Source organism: Herpailurus yagouaroundi, unplaced genomic scaffold, assembly GCF_014898765.1.
Source record: "Herpailurus yagouaroundi ecotype Mexico unplaced genomic scaffold, PumYag 188, whole genome shotgun sequence".
Lineage (NCBI taxonomy): Eukaryota > Metazoa > Chordata > Mammalia > Carnivora > Felidae > Herpailurus > Herpailurus yagouaroundi.
In genome coordinates, this window is record NW_024412419.1 from 20,445,045 (window position 1) to 20,461,271 (window position 16,227).

The 16,227-nt window shown below is 56.3% G+C and overlaps 1 protein-coding gene across 5 annotated transcripts in view; it reads right to left on the bottom strand.

The window, feature by feature from the left end:
• DNMT3A (DNA methyltransferase 3 alpha) overlaps window positions 1-16,227 on the bottom strand; it is a 100,278-nt gene that overhangs the window by 57,417 nt on the left and 26,634 nt on the right. For 2 of the 5 annotated variants that reach the window (XM_040496221.1, XM_040496225.1), the window contains exons 2-3: window positions 14,447-14,682; window positions 2,127-2,231 (exon numbers count right to left, since the gene is read on the bottom strand). In XM_040496221.1, coding sequence (XP_040352155.1) covers window positions 2,127-2,231; window positions 14,447-14,509 — 168 coding nt within the window. In that variant the 5' untranslated portion in view covers window positions 14,510-14,682. Of the gene's footprint in view, window positions 1-2,126; window positions 2,232-14,446; window positions 14,683-14,760; window positions 14,786-14,819; window positions 14,955-15,455; window positions 15,593-16,227 lie in introns of those variants that run through there. The other 3 variants (XM_040496222.1, XM_040496223.1, XM_040496224.1) reach the window with 3 other exon arrangements.

Consider the following 16,227-nt stretch of genomic DNA (forward strand, 5'->3'; position numbering starts at 1 on the left):
CCTAAAGAGGAAAGGTTTGGCCGGGCAAGGGAAGACCGACCTTTGCTAAGCCCTGGCTCTCCAGTGCTTGTACCAATTTAACTCCCACAGGCATCTAGGAGGAGTACATCCTTATCATCTCTATTTTTCCAAGGGGGAAGCCGAGGTTCAGGCGGAGACTTCTTCAAGGTCACACGGGTGGTCAGTGGTGGAGCCAGGATTTAAACCCGGGTCTGTTATAGTCTAAAGACAGTGCCTTTCCTTCCACACTAGCCCCTGTTCCAGGCAGGGGTGGGGAGGGCATACGACCCACTGACCCTTCACCCATTTGGCCCTGCCCCTCCTCCCTCACATTTGTCCACCTCTGGACACATTTCCACAAACCTGCCCCTGACTGCCTTGCACTTTCTCTCCCGGGGCCTCACCTCCCCTCTCAGTGATATGCCCTCCCTCTGGTCCCGGGGACTCACAAGGATGAGCAAAGGGCTGCCAGGTCTTTATTTGCTATAGGTGGTAATTCTTGTCCCAGGTGTGCCTGAATGGGGGGGGGGGGGTGTCGAGTTCTCGGCCATAGATCATGGCCACATGTGCAGGTGAGGAATAACTGGTGGGCTCTGACTCAGCCTGGCTCCCCGCCCCCTCCCTCCAGCCTGCACTGGGGCCCTCCACCTTCTCCCAGATGCCCATGGGGAAGGAGAGTGGAGGGGCACCCTGGGAATCTGGGAGTACAGCCTGGAGTCTGCTGCAAGCTGGAAATTCCTTTGAAGTCCCCTGTTTTATCTTTCAACTTCATGTGAATTTTTCATCACAGGCCATAAAATATCCATGTTTGCTTTAATATGAAAATACTTAAAATTACTTACCAATTAAACGACTTAACTTCTGCCCCCCCCCCCCCCCCATCTCCAAACAGAATTGGCAGTGTGCGCTTTGGTACCCACAGGTGCCCAAACCTCCTGGCTCTAAGAAGCTCCCCTCCCCTCCCCCTGGTGCAGGCCTCCCTCCCTCTGCTGTCCTTTTCACCATGGCCACCATTCACCCCGACTCTCTCCCCCAAGGGAGAAAACCCTGCCCTGCTGAGAACATTTCCTTGATGGGCTGAGTTACAAATCTGAGCTCCCAGCCCTCCCTTGCCTACTTGCTCTGACTCTCCCATTCTCAGCTGGAAGGAACTGAAAGAAAGGAACCAGCTGTCTTCGGTGCTGGCAAATAATTATTGCTCTGCCTCTGAGTCTAAGGCATAGGCAGGCCAGCTCTTAGAGCCCCCCGGGCATGCCCTCTGGAGCATTCTGCATCCTGGGCAACCCCGGGACTCTCCCTAGACTCAGAGGTTATGGCCCCCAGAAGCCTGGGCTTGGGACTGGCCCTGTAGCCCACACTTAAACAGCGTCAGGTTCTCCTTCTTCCTTTTTTTTTTTTTTTTTTTTTTATGTTTATTTTATTTTTGAGAGACAGAGAGAGACAGCATGAGCAGGGGAGGGGCAGAGAGAGAGGGAGACACAGAATCTGAAACAGGCTCCAGGCTCTGAGCTGTCAGCACAGAGCCCGATGTAGGGCTCGAACCCACAAACTGCGAGATCATGACCTGAGCCGAAGTCGGACACTTAACCAACTGAGCCACCCAGGAGCCCCTCTACTTATTTCTTCTGAAGGGACCCATCAGCCTGCAGCTCTCCTACTCACTTGGATCAGACGTCCAGACCTGGGTTCCCTTCCTCCGGGTCCTCAGGTGGGGCTGAAGCCCAGGGTGGGGGGTGGATGGGGAGGGAGGGGCCTGTGCAGGCTGGCCAAGGAACAGCAAGTCCTGCTGTCAAAGCCACAGGCCTGGCCTGGGGAACCTTTCAAGCTCCCTTACTGCCACTGCCCTTCCAGAAAAGTCCCAGCTCTGCCACGACTCGCAGCGCAAATCCTCTGGTCTCTAGGGGTTTCCAGTTCAGTGTAGAAAACGGGAAAGCGTGAGGGTGGCGGTAGGGTTCAAAGGACAGGGAATGTCAGTGAGCTCTGCACCCGCAGGGGTGCACCGCATTGCCGAGTCTTAACGCCCCCTGGTCCCCGCAGGACACACGTCACTGCTGTTTAGTGCGTGCGTGCGTGCGCGTGCGTGTGTGTGCGCGCGCTGGGGGGGGAGGGGATGCCATGACACTCACCAGGGGGTGCTTGCGCTTCCGCCCAGGCCGCCCCACCTTCCGTGCGGTTGTGCTGGGCTCCTGCCGCTCCTCCTTGCCACGAGCCTCCTCCGGCTCCTCTCCCTCCTGCGGGTACAGACACAGCCTGTGAAGCCAGGGCTGGATCCAAGAGGCCTCCTCCCCTGTCCCACCCACACCGGTGACAGCCACATTCCCGGGGTCGTGCCAGGCTGTTCCTCCCCGGTGGGGATGATCTTCATCCATTTCTTGCCTGGCAAAGCTCAAGCTGCCCCTCAGAGTCCCATTTAAGCAAAACCTTGGGGAAGACTTGAGGGCAGACGCTGTTGTCCCAAGCGCTGTGCCGCTCTCCTTCCTGGCGGTCACGTTTTTCTCCAGCACAGGGTCACAACACATGCTCTGACAAAAAGTGTATTTCTGGATAGGAATTTATTTATATGAAACCAACCTTACACAAGTACAAAAGTTAAATTAGCTATGTATTTCATGAATCACCTGTCCTGTAAAGCATAAAATCACATGACACGAAATAGTAAATTTGGCGACTGGAAATCCGGGCAGCACTTGGCATGGGGACTGTGGCAAACAATGGAGGACTTTCACAGTCACTGTGATGTATCTGCCCTGAAGCATTCGCCATGCATGCCTGTCACCCCACAGGAGCATCTCAGGGACACCGTCTTGGTTCATCTCGATGCCCTGCGTTCATGGAGCTCTCTGGACCAGAAGTTTGGTCTTGTGAGCCACCTCCCCCAGCACCTGACAGAGCCGGGCCCTGCACTGTCGTCTCATGGAGCACAGAGACACAAACCTAGAAAGTCCTCCTGCCTCACTGCTCCAGCCTGGCCACAAACCACCCACGGGTTTCTTCTGACTCAGCCGGCTCCAGCATGACTAATCACAAACAGAAACAATGATGGGGAAGGAGAAAGGGACCCTGACCCGGCAGAGGGATCTCAGGCAGCTCTTCAAACCTTCCATGATGTCAGGAGCCAAAGATGGCTTCCCAGTCCACCCCGGGGAGGGTGCCAACCCAGAGCCGCGCTGGTGCCACAGAAGAGAAAGGAAGGGAAGGTGCACAGGTTCCCTGTGGATTTAATCAAGATGTCCCTCAACATCCCACTCAACTTTCATTTTCTGTGATTTCAAAATAGCTTGTGGTTTGCCTGTCTGTGGGCGGGAGGGGAGGGTCCAGGGTGGAAAGAGAGAGTTTGCACCAGGACCAGAGACCCTTGACAGGCTCTTTTTAGGAAGACACGGCAGAGAAGCTGTGAGAGCAGAAAGGCCACAGAGGTGGCCCGCCAGATGGTGGGGAGGGTTCCACGAGGGCTCTGGGAGGCCTGAGTGCGGGGGCCGGGGCACGTGCCCCATGGGAGGCCAGCCCTCCGGCTCTGAGCTGTCCTTGGTGAGACCTCGCAGATACCCCGTATAAGAAATGATCGCTTGGATCCCAGAGGAAATATTACCAATGCGGCTTAGTCTCTGTGAAGGTTTCAGTCGAATCTACAGAATGGCAGTGAATTTCAGGCGGAGGCAGTGCTTTTGTTCTGACTCCACCACTGCTAACCGGGCAACACCTTAATCATTCTGACCAGGTAACCCGGCGTTTACAAAGCACAGCCAACGTGAAGTCATGCAAAGGCGCAGGACTTAGAACAAACCAAAATGGGGCTGAGCCCGGCTTATCCATTACCTATAGTGCCATCTTCTCTGAGCCTCACTTTGCTCATCCGTAAAAGGGGAATCTGAAGGTGTCCATCCTGCCTGCTTCTCAAGTTTTTCAGAGGACCGAACCAATGTTTTGTCCCCTTGTCTGTTTTGTCCGCTGCTGAGTTCCCAGAGCCTAGAACAGGCCCGGGCGCTTAGTGAGTGTTCCGCATGCCCCCCACAGGAGGGGCTTACATAATCCCTGGCAGCAGGAGGCCTACTCAGCCCCTGCATTTGCCTGGAAAGCACTGGGCCAGACCTAGCCAAGCCTCTGACCACTCCTCACGGCCAGGCCCATGGGACTGGAATGCACAAGGCAACAGGCAAGAACGAGGCACCGATGTGGATCAGGGTCAGGCTGGGTGGCCACGGGGTCTGGAAAGACTCCTACCGCCCAGAAATTCTGGGCTACGAATGATTTCTTTAACAAACTGCATTTCTTACAGAGGGATTCATTTGGTTTTCTAACTTTTACTCTGAACTAACCTGAGAAGTGAAAGTCATTCAGAGCCCCTGAACGGCACTAAGGAACCACAATCACCACACTGCGATGACCTAAAAACAATGACACTTGACATTTCAGGACCCGTGAGGCCGGTGCAGCCCGTGCAGAAGCCTTCAGGGGCCCCTGAGAGGCAACTGCTGTGCTACCCGAAGACTGCTGTAAGTCGGCCCCTTAGTGACACTGGCTATGCCTGACGCATAGGAGATGTTCCACGTATCTTCCCCCCATTGAATTCAGCTCAGTGCAATACACCCCCGGAGGAAGGGGTGGGATGCCTGAATGCCATGCCACCTGACCAGGTCCTGACATGTTGAGAGTGTGGACATCACCGGGGCAGGCTGCCACATGCTGAGCCCGTACGTTGGCCCAGGTGCAGGGCAAAGTGCAATACGCTCGGTCCGGCATTCAGGCCTCACCCCTGGGTTGTGCATGAAGAAACCCAATCTCCCCAAGGGCCCGGGTCGGGACTCGAACTCAGGTCCGCGTAACAACTGGCCCATGCCCTTTCCATCAGACCCTTAAGTACGGCTTTGTAAAAAGCATGTTATTTGGGGCCAACACATCATTCTTCCGTGACGTAGTGATGTCACAGGGCAAGGAGAAGGGCGGTAAGGCCTCCGGCTCGGGACCTGCCTGAGTCCACACACACAGTCAGGGGGATGACACACAGAGAAGGAGAACAGATGGCTCAGGGCTGTGCCCCTCAAGGAGGCGTATCAAGAGGTCCATTCTCGCATCTGTCACGGAGCTGGCTTCATTCAATATCTTTGCTGATGGGTTGAGCAAAGGAATGCAAAATATGCTTATCAAATCTGTAAGCAGCCCTGATTAGGCAGCATCACTAATACTCTGAAAGGGAAGAATCTGATCCCCAGTGACTTGGAGCAGCTGGAAAACAGTAACAAATTTAGCAGGAACAGACATGAGCCCAGGTTGGTTTCCTCATCTGTCAACTCGACTAAGGGGACTGAATTAGTCAATCCCTACAGTGGGGGTTGGCAGGAAGGGGACAGAAATTCTAGTTGGGTGGGATTTGGAGAGGGCAGGGATGAGCTGGCCTTTCCGTCCTGCTCTTGAGTCACTAGTAACTTCAAGCCATCTAACCTGAGTCTCTCTTTGCTCACCTATGAAACGAGGCTGATAATATCTACCTTACAGCGATGCCGTGACAATTGAATGAGGTAATATATCAAGAGCTGACACGTGAGAGTCACTGAAGAACTACTAACTCCCACTCTACACGTCCTGACCAGAACTATTCACAAAAGTGCATCCCTCCCTCTTCCCCTTCCCCCCTCCCTCCCCACCCCCAGGCAGAACCCAGTGCCCTGCATTTGCAGCCATCACTCACTGCTACAGACCAAGCCCAGCATCTGGCTGGTACCACTGCAGTGGGATACTCAGGAACACCGCCTCTCTGATCTTTCCAAAATGCAAAGCTCATTATGTCACTCTGCAGAGCTTAAGCCCTTGCTGAGGGGGCTGCCAGGGGCCTGCAGGATCCAACCAAGCTCCTTAGCCCGTGTGAAGGAAGTCCCCCAGGATCTGGCCAGCCGCCTTGGTCTCCCCTCCCCACCGCCTTCCTCCCACTCACCGTAAACAGACTGCACCAGCTGCAAAAGTGGGCTGCTTCCTTCCCCAGCGCCGTGGCACAGACCATTCCTTCTGCCCCGACTACCTCCCCCTCAGGTTGACCAGCAAATCCTTACTTTTCCAACCTAATTTCCTGGATTTCCTTCCTCTTGGTCCCTTCCTCTGACGGAGTCCATAGGTCCTTTCTCCCCATAGCACCAAATACCCAGCACTGCAATGGCCAGCAATTGTCCTGGATGGGCTGTGAGGGCCTTGGGGGAAGGGATTATGTCTTATCCACCTTGGCATCCCCAAAGCCTAGACCGATGCGCCTAGCATGAGGCAGGCACTCAAAAGCACTTGATGAGTGACTGTCACATAGTAGGTACTCTCAGCAGGTAACTCCATACACACCGAGAGAGGCACACATGCAAATCTACAAACCTACAGTTACGTGAAGATAACTGTGCATGAGGCTCCGGTGCTGCCCTGAGCTTTATGATTTCAAATCAGGAAACAGGATGACTAACGTGTACTTTCTAGGCTTACACAGAGTCATGTCACTTTACATTTATGTAACTCTTTACAGCTCTCAAAGCACCTTCACATTTGGTGGCCTGTTAGGTTAGGTAGTTACCATCAGCCTTTCTAAACTTCTGAGGCTATGATTTGACCTAGATTTTAACCCAGCTCACTGGATGGATTATTTTAAGCCACATACAACTTCTCATTCTGATGAGCTGGGCTATGACGATAATAATCTCTTGCAGTCGTACAGTAGGTGGTAATTAACAGAGCATTTTCACATACATTATTTCATTGTATTCTTCTGCTTTACAGAAAGCAGAGCTGGCATTATTATTATTATTTTTTTTTCTTTCCATTACACAGGCGGGAAATCTGAAGCTCAGAGAGGTTATCTAACTTACAGAGATCAGGGAGCCAGGAAAAAAGGTCTTTAGAACCAAAATTTCAATCTTTCGACGCCCAGCTCATGGGTCTTTCCACTGCCACGTGCCATTACACCCTATGACGCCACGTGCTGCTGATGTGTGTCACTGTGTGCGTCACAGGGAAACCGTGAGCGTGCAGGCGATCCAAGGTAAAAGCACACCCCGGCATTCACATGTGCGTATCCACACAGCTGTCTCAGGAGGCTCACGCCTAGACACAGGACCCCTCCCCTAAAGAGATCTACGTCCCACCCTGAGACCGCCGGTAAGATGTACGTGCTCCCTCCAGAGCGTACAGAGGATGCTACCGACCCAGCATCCGTTGAGCAGATGTCTCAAGTTGGTGTTTGAGTTGAGGGGATGAACTTGACAGATCTAGCCAGCCACTTGCCCAGACCCTTTGGGACAAGAGGCACGTACAGCCTTGGCCGGCTGGCCGGCTGGCCTCCAGGGGCCGTCTGTGATCGTGGAATTCAATGGAACCGATTGGCCTCTCCGCCAGGCCCAGCCCCGTTCTGGGCGGCCCGAGTCCCAGCTCTGCAGAGTGACAGCCACAGGACCCTGCACACCACACTGCGCACATGTGCTCACAGGTGCCACACGCCCAGGCTGGGCCCACAGACAGGTGGGTGGCAGGGCACGCTGCCGGAGGACGCGTGGGGAGGACGAGGCTGCAGCGTGAGTGGCCACGCGGTGGCACCAGGAATGGCTGCACATACCCCCCAAAGTCCCTTGCTTTAACGATCTCAGTCACCTCCCAAACTATCAGTCTTCTGTTCCAATTATTCATCAGTATTCAACAAGTATTCACTGCCCCCTTGGTCTGCTTCATATTATACATACTGAGGAAGGCCCCATCCCTCCCAAAAGGCCATGCCCCCGAGGGGTTCCCACAGCTCCAGTGCCCCATAAATGCCATTTGGAAACCCCAAATGGTTCAAAATGGTGGTGCCTGGGGTTTCACAGGCCCTCCTGCCAGGGTGCAGCCCTCCTCGACAAGCTGTGTGCCATGATGGGGCCTCACTGCCTTCTGGAATGGAGACTCCACTAAGCACATACCCAACACACTGCAGCCCGGCAGGTTAACCTCCGTGGCCTATGCGAGGCCAGGCTAATGGGCGTGCTCAAAAAATATTTATCCAGCACCTATTGTGTGTTGCATACAAAGATAAGCAAACAGAGCACTCAGTTTAGAGAGAGACAACACAGAAATAAAAAAGCACCTCAGTACAGTGTCCCTTCCGCGGACCCCAAGCCCACCCAAGCTCTGCATAGCGCTCCATCTCATCCCGACCCCACCAGGCACCCCCTTTCCGGAGGCATTAGAACGCTATGTGGGGCATGATTTTTCTCGATTTATAGAGGGAGAGAATCCGGCTAAAACTACTTCATAGCCGTGTGACCCTTTGCCAAGTTTCTTAGCCTCCCTATGCCTCCATTCCATCTCTCTAAAACGGGGGTGACGAGAGGAGATGCCCCCTGGGTTGTTGTGGGATTGAGTTAATTGCCAAGCCAAGGAAGCTCCTTTACATGCCCTACCACAGCGTGCAGACATTAAGTGGGATGATCACAAGCAATATCCCTCATTGCCCCGCAGCTGTCTGCAGGGCACGACCAGGCCCAGGTGCCAGAAAGGAAGGGCATCGTCCCCATTTCCCGAACGTCCTGGAATACCCACTCCAGTCTGCCCTTCTCCTCTGCAAAGCCGAGCTCGGCTGTTCCCACCCAGGCCCTGTGGGACGTGCTTCTTGGCAGGGAGGGGCTCCATCCCCAGCCTGACCATTTAAGCCATGAGGGACCTGGGGAACCTCACCTGAGCTTCTGAAGGGAGCCACAGCCCTTCCCGTCAGGAGTTGGGGCTCCCTGTCTCTTGCCTCAGTGTCACTTCTATTCAATGCATGAAGGGAAGAGGGACCTCAGGCCTGTTTTTGAGGACCCAGGAATAACCTTCCTTCCACATGCCAGGTTCTCAGTGGACTTTCAACCCACACCACACCCCGCCTGCGTTTTCCACCCTGTCACCCCAAGCTCCTGAGATCCTTGGGGCTACATTGCACCTACCCCACCAGTGTGCAGATAGGCAGGTAGATAAATACATGAGTGGGTAGGTAGATAGGTAGAGAGCAAGCTAGCTAGTTATCCAAAATAAGTCATAAGACTAACTTAACACGTCAGGTCCCTGTGTTAAAAACACACCATGTAAACCTCTCTTTTCCCCGCTCAGGCCATGCCGCTGAGTCACACGGCGCATTCCAGACGCAAACACAGGTCTGTCTCCAGAGTCCGAGTGACACCTTCTCAAGACTGTAGTGACTGCAGGTTACCTAAACTTGACCTGCCTACCTCCTTTTACGGTGCCTCACAGATAGCACGTGTTTTATGAATTGAAGGTTTGTGGCAAGCACGTCTACCGGCACCATTTTTCTGACAGCATTTGCTCACTTCGTGCCACGTTTTAGTAACTCTTGCAGTTTTTCGAAAATTTTCATTCTATTTGTTATGGTGATCAGTGATTACGACTTGCTGAAAGCTCAGATGATGGCTAGCATTTTTAGCAATGTTTCAAAATTAAGGTCTGTACATTTTTTAGACACGTTATTGCACTCTTGATAGACTACGGTATAGCCCAAGCGTAACTTTTAGGCACTGGGAAATCAAAAAGTTCATTTGACTTGCTTTATTGCAGTATTCACTTTGCCCTGCGGATCTGGAAAGGAACGTGCAGTATCTCCAAGGTACGCCTGTCATATCTAACGTAAAGAATTTTAGAGGACCTAAAACATGGGTCCCACTCGGCTCAGGGGTGGACTGTTTACGTCACACGTCCACTCTACGTGACCAAGCATCTAATCGACTCCATTGAACTACAAACGGATGTGCCCTTAGTCGTAGCTGTGTTCTTGAAGAGGTAAGGGTAAAGCTACCTTTTCTGTTACCGTCTGCATGAACTAAGAGGGATGCTATTTAAACAACCCCTATAGTGACTATTATAAAGCAAAGAGCCGGCCCTAAGCATTGATGTGTGGGCCTCTGAGTGTGATAAAGGCAGAGTGTGCCCAGAGTGGGCAACAGACCTGTGGAGCAGCAAGAACAACGGAGAGGGGAGCTAGGGGAAGCCTACCCAGGGTGCCCTTGAGTTTGTGTACCAGGATGCAGGAAGTAGTCAGTGCCCAAGGGAAGTCGGCACTTGCCAGGCCTTTGGGCCAGGCCTTTGGGTTGGAGGAGGGAGCCCCGGCCACAGCGGTGGACACACACGCACACGGGCACACTCACTGTGCTCCCCCAGCACAAATATGCATCCACTGCTGTTGCTTCTTCCACCCAGCTTCTCCCCCCCTGGATGGTAGGCACGGCTCGTACCTTCCTATCCCCATTCCTTTACAGGAATGTTTATTTAGTTCATCTGACAGACTTATGGAGCCCTACTATGTGCTAGGTGCCTGGAGAGGTACCTGGAAAGAAAGAGAGGAAGAGAAGGAAAGAGAATGGGTGCAGGAGGGAGGCAGACAGGCAGGGAAGGAGGCATGGTAAGAAGGAGGGTGTCCACAGCCCTGTCTTCATTGACCAGCGTGTGTCTGGAGTGTCTGTGTGTGTGCGCACGCACATACCCACAATCGTGCCCACTAGACTTGTGTGTGAATTCTTACTGGAGATGAAGTGCCCCCAACACCCACCCTGGGGCAAGAGCGCTGTCGCGAGGAGTAAGGCATTCCCTGGCCGTCCCGACTTCCAGTCTAGATAAATATCCTGGCCCCTGCAGCAGAAGCAATACGGGCAGGACCCTGGAGGCACCACTCATTCTACCTCTTCATGCAGGAGGCAGCCTGGTGGTCAGCAGCCAAGAGCACAGTCTGCCTGGGTTCCAAGCCCACTTGCTAGCCACTGACGAGCTGTGTAACCTTAGGCAAGTGACCGCCCCTCTCCAAGCACCCATTTAGTCGTTAATAAGGAGGGTGAAAAGAATACAGCCTATCTTATGGAGCAATGGTCAGAATGAAATAAGATAATGCAAAGCACAGAGCTGAAAGTAGCACCTGGCAGATAGCACTCAGTGCATCTTGGCTGGTGTGTTTCTGAGGCCAGAGGAAAGAAAGAGGGGAGCGGCGTGATCGGGGGCCCAGCCTGGGGCTTGGACTCGTGGCCAGGCGCTGATTCATATTTGGGGAACTGAGGAGGCCTTTCCAGCCCCTTCCTGCTCCCTCTGTCCCTCCCCTCCCCTCCATGCAGGGCCTGACACCCCACCTCCACGCTCCTCCGCAAGCCAGGACCCTGGCTCCGGGCCTCCCTGCTGTTGGACGCGCCCCCCGCCCCACACACATCTCCCATAAGGCCAGTTCCCCCTCCCTCCATGTGGCTACATCTACCCAGCTGACCCACCCTGGAGAGAACCCCAGAGCTCTACCCCCCCCCCCCCAAATCTGCATTGTCCCAGCCTCCCCACTTAACATACGGATGGCAAGGCAGGGGAGGCCACAGGGAGAAGAGGTGCTGGGCAGACCCCTCTGTGCACTCCCAGCCATACGCACTCTGCCTCAGCCACCACTGCACCCAGCCTGCTTGACCCAGGCCCCAGGCTGCTGTTCTGTGGGAGTGTCTTACCCCTCTCGTTCCCCTTTCTCTGCTATCCGCTATGTATTTCCTGAGCATCTACTCTAGGCTAGTCAGGCCCTGCCCTCCCCTCCCCCTGGATATCAGCCACACCAGTACTTCCTAGATGCCCTAGAGAGCTAGTTAAAACAGATTGCTGGGCCCCTGCCCCAGAGTTTCTGAGTTGCATTTCTAACCTTTCCAGGGGCCACTGGGGCTGCCGGTTTAGGGGGTCACGTTTTGAGAACTGCATGTCCACTACAAACTGTAATTCAAGGCCGACAGAAGGAAGCAAGGGCTTTGATCAGAGAGGAGCGGTGAAGATTAGGGAGCAGGCACACCGGGCAGAGGAAACCGCAGAAACAGAGGCCTGGCAGCTCCAGGAAGTACCCAAGTGGAAGGTGCGTGGAGGCGTGGCCGGGAAGGAGGCTGGAAGGGGCGTGGGGCCCAGTGGAGCAGGGGCCAGTGCGTGGCCACACCCCTTCCCTCTGGCTCACCAAACAGTTCCTTTGTGCCAGGTGCCCCAGGCAACTCTGCCAGGCTCCTTGGGCCGCAGCCCAAGCCCATCTTCCCCCTCTGCAGACAAGGCACCTCTGCCCCAGGCCTGGCTTTCTCGGGCCAGCGTGGGCGGCTGTGTCTCTACCCGCCCTCCCCGGTGGCTCCCTGGAGCTGTGGGAGCCAGCCCAGAGGTGCCAGGGAGGTGTGCCAGGTGAGCCGGCATGTGCGCCGTGGGCGTGGGCGGCTGGGGAGGAGCGCCTGCCATGCCCCAGCCCCCGTCTATCGGCCGCTCTATCAGCACCAGGATCTGGGGCTTGGGTGTGTGTTTGTTGCCGCGTGAGCCAGAACAGTTACTATGGGTAGATAATAATAGCAATCGTAATCCCTCATAATTGGACCAGACTTTGCTGTTTGCGGGGCATTTCCATGCCCGTGACCTCATCTGACTTCCACAACCACCCTGTAAAACAGGCACAGCCAGAGTCATGATCCCCACTTCACAGCTGAGCAAATGCAAGCCCGGATGGCCTGAAGTCACATCTCCAGGAAGTGGCGTACTCAGGCCCGGGCCCGGGGACTTCTGACTCTGTCCAGTGCTCTTTCTCGATCTTGAACTGTCATCACAGGGAGCCTGATCTGCTACTTTCCATGCGAGGGAGCCAGGGCCTCTGCTATCCAGGGTGGCACAGTTCAGTAACAAGAGGAGTCCGGCCTGACTGTCCCCCCCCCCCCCCCCCCACCTGCCAGTGTATGGACTGGAGCTGTGTCAGCACCAGTCAGGGCACCAGGCCACGTCGGGAGGTCAGGGTCACCTAATCCAACAGAGGAGCAAAGCAGAGCTGGTGGAGGGAAGGGAATTACCCATAGCCTCCACTCAAGAGCACAGGCGGCCAGCTGCAGGTGGCCCTGACTCCGTGGTGGCAGGGTGAGGTCTACCGCCACCCGAGACAGGAGTGGCCCAGAAGGCCCACGGGATAACCTGGACTACCTGTTATTTCCTGTGGGGGTCAGAGAGAAGGGGACCGGTAGCGCCTAGAAAGCCTGGCTGAGTGGGCCACGTCAAGCACTTTCTCCCCAGTTTGCTGCGTATACGCCCCCAACCGGGGCATTCTGCCGGATTCCAGGCTGGGAAGGCAGGTGCCTGCGCTTTGTGCGCACACCTGTGCGTGTGTCCGCGCGAGGACTGACGCAGGCGGGGCAGCGGGAAAGGTTTTGACCCACTAGGCTCTCATCTGGACCCACCACTGAGTATCTGGGCTCAGCGTCCTCACCTGTAAACTAGGGCCATCTGCCCTTGCCCCACCTGTTTCAAGGGCTGCTTCCAAGAACCACATGGATGGAAACCACTCAGAAAACCGAAACAGGCTCTAAGAATGAGCACACCCAGGAAGGAGCTGAGCACGCACGGGGGAGGATAAGCAGTGAGCGGGTCTCAGGGCCGCCCCTGACGGTGGCCAAGCAGAGGGGACGCTCCTCGGAGTGCCGGGGGGTGGGGGGGCATGCCCGGTAACAGGTGTCCACTGTAGTTCCAGAAGGACAAACTATAACCCCCAACCAAGCATCACCACCCCTCGCGCCTTGCTCAGGAAAACGGGAGCAGGCAGAGGAAACTGTGGGGACCAGGGCATGGCAGATAGGACGCCCCAGAAAGGCCCGTGGCTGGCACAGTTTCCCCAGAAAGGTGGTGGTGGGGTTTACCATTTCACTGACAGAGGGGGAACACAGAATCCCAACGTTGGGGGTTCAGGGCGGCTTTGCCTACAGGTGGACACGGCTTGGTGAGGTTCCAAGGCAGCCTGTGGGGACCCAGCAGGGACCCCTACTGGTCTGCTGGGATCTCCTCTGATTTAGGCTCATCCTGGAGTTCAGCAGAGGGTGATGAGGTCACCTCTCATGGGGCTCTGAAAACAAGGAGGTCATTAGCTCCATGGTCAGAAGTGACACTCACTCAGAGCCCGGGGTGGGGGTGAGGGGCAGGAAATCACCATCTCCAGGATGACTGGTGTCACCCTGTGTGGGAGGGGGAGCCCTCACGCGGCCTCACATCTACCAACCTCCCTGAATTTGTCTTTGGCCTCCCAGAAGCTACCGAATACCCTGGGGAAGCAGAGGCAGCTAAGACAGGTAAAGTGACCAACCCGAGGACACAGGGCTGGTAGGAGGCCAATCCAGAAAGGAATCTGGGTTTGGGGACACGCTGCAAGGCCGACTGCCAACACTGTACAGACCCAGGGCCTGAGCCTCTGCTCAGACACCAGGAAGGTGAAAAGCCTGGGTCCTGGAGCCTGATCACGTGGTTCAAATTCCCACCGTACCACCAGGACTGAACCTCTACCAGCCATCACCCGAAGGGGGACATCACCCCCCTCCACCGCCCAGCGCGAAGGCTGAGCTGCGCGGTCCAGCGCTCAGCACACCAGAGCTGTCACTGCTCGGGGATGGGCCCTCCCCTTCCCTGGGTTTGGGGTTCCAGGGGGTCCTGGGCAGAGCCAGCCGCTCACCTTGCGGTCCTCCTCCCGCTCCGGAGCGGAGCTGCTGGTGTCCCCGGGGCCGCTGGAGGGCATTGCGGGCAGCTGGGCGGTGGGAGGCAGGCTGGGGCTGCGCGGGGCTGGGGGGCTGCTGGGCTTTGGGGAAGGAATTATCGTGGTCTTTGTAAGCAAGAGTTAGAACTTAGACATAGATCCCGGTGCTGAGGGAGACTCCTGCTGCCTGCGGTGTGGGCTTCCAGTGGCTCCACCTGTGGGGGAAAGACAAGAGGGGTCAGCAGGGCAGGGCACCCCCAACCCAGGCCCCACCTGACCCCCCCCACACACACCTCAGCCCCGGGGCCTGTGAGGCCTGTTCCTCCGACCTCACTCCTCTTCCCAGGCTCACCAGCAGCTCCGGCCAAACTAGCACCCCAGAGAGTAGGGGAAACCGAGGCCGACTCAGCTGGCAGGGTACTGCCTGGCTTCCCCCAGGGCCACCTCCTGCCTGCGAGGCGGCAACAGTCTCCCCGGGGCCTCCGCGTTGCTGGGGCGCAGTGGGCGCCACTTCTGGGACTTCTAACTGCCTCCTGCCTCCTCCCTTTTCTTCATTCACGTCTGTTCTCTCCTTTGAAAGCTTCCCGCACCCTCCCTCCCACCCAGCCACCCCCTGGGAAATCCCAGAGGTCCCCAGCCCCGCTACATTTTCCTTCTAATCTGTCCTCCCCTCACGCCCCCGCCCCCACACCGCTCCCACCACGTGGAGGAAGTGAGCTGCAGTCACAGGATGTGAAATGAATGTCAGCTCACTTTAGGACCAGCGCCTGGGCCCAGAGAGAGCTGAGGTTGAACTCGGGCTGCGGCCAGGCTGAAGGCCTAGGTTTGCAGTGCAGTCTGGAGGGCGCCCCGGTAGGGAGAGGCTGAAGCCAAGGCCACGGCGACGGCTGACGGGAGGCTGCTTCCCCCCCACCCCCACTCGAGTCCCACGAATCGGCACCATTTGCCCGGGGAACCTGGTGGGCTTGAGGGGGCCCTCTGCACCCACCCTGCTTGATTTTAGGGGCTTTTTCATCTTCCCTGCTTCAGGTGCGGGCCTCAAGCCAGTGAAATCACAAAGCCCCCGCCGCAGGCCTCTGCTCGGGGTGGGGGTGTTGCGGATTCAACCCCCTTTGCTCGGAGACACTGAGTTCTGGGCTCCCCACCCCCCAGGAGGAAACCCGGGCCAAGCCCCTGCCTCCAGTGCACCCGCCCGCGGGGAGGGGATTGGCAGGAGAAGGAAAGTGGGAGGCAGCTGGATCTGGGCCCACCCACACCCTTCCCCTTCCAGTTCCCGTTCTGCTTCCCGGGCTTCCCCTCCCTCTCGGGCTCCTTCTCCCATCCCCCTCCAGCCAAGGCTCCCTGGAAAACCAGGCACTGGAGAAAGCACAGGCTTGGGTCTCCCACAGGCGCGGCCCCTCCCCCAGGGACGGCGGCGGCGGGAAGGTGGGTTCTGCCCAGGGTGTGTTGGGACAGGCTGGGGCTGGGAGGAGCCTCCTTAGGGCCAGCACAGGAGGGGCTGTAAGTTCAGACCCCAGTGGGCTGTAGGTGCTCCAAGCCCCCACAGGTGAACCCGAAGGAAACCCCAGGTGCTATGCAGACACGTAAGCTCGGCACAGTACTGAGCCCCATGAATGTTTGCTGCCCAAATGCACGAGTGCACAGACAGCAGGAGGAGTATTGCTTTAAGTGTCAGACACGGTGCTAAGCACGTGACACGCTGGCCTGCCTTCCTTCCTTCCTTCCTTCCTTCCTTCCTTCCTTCCTTCCTTCCTTCCTTC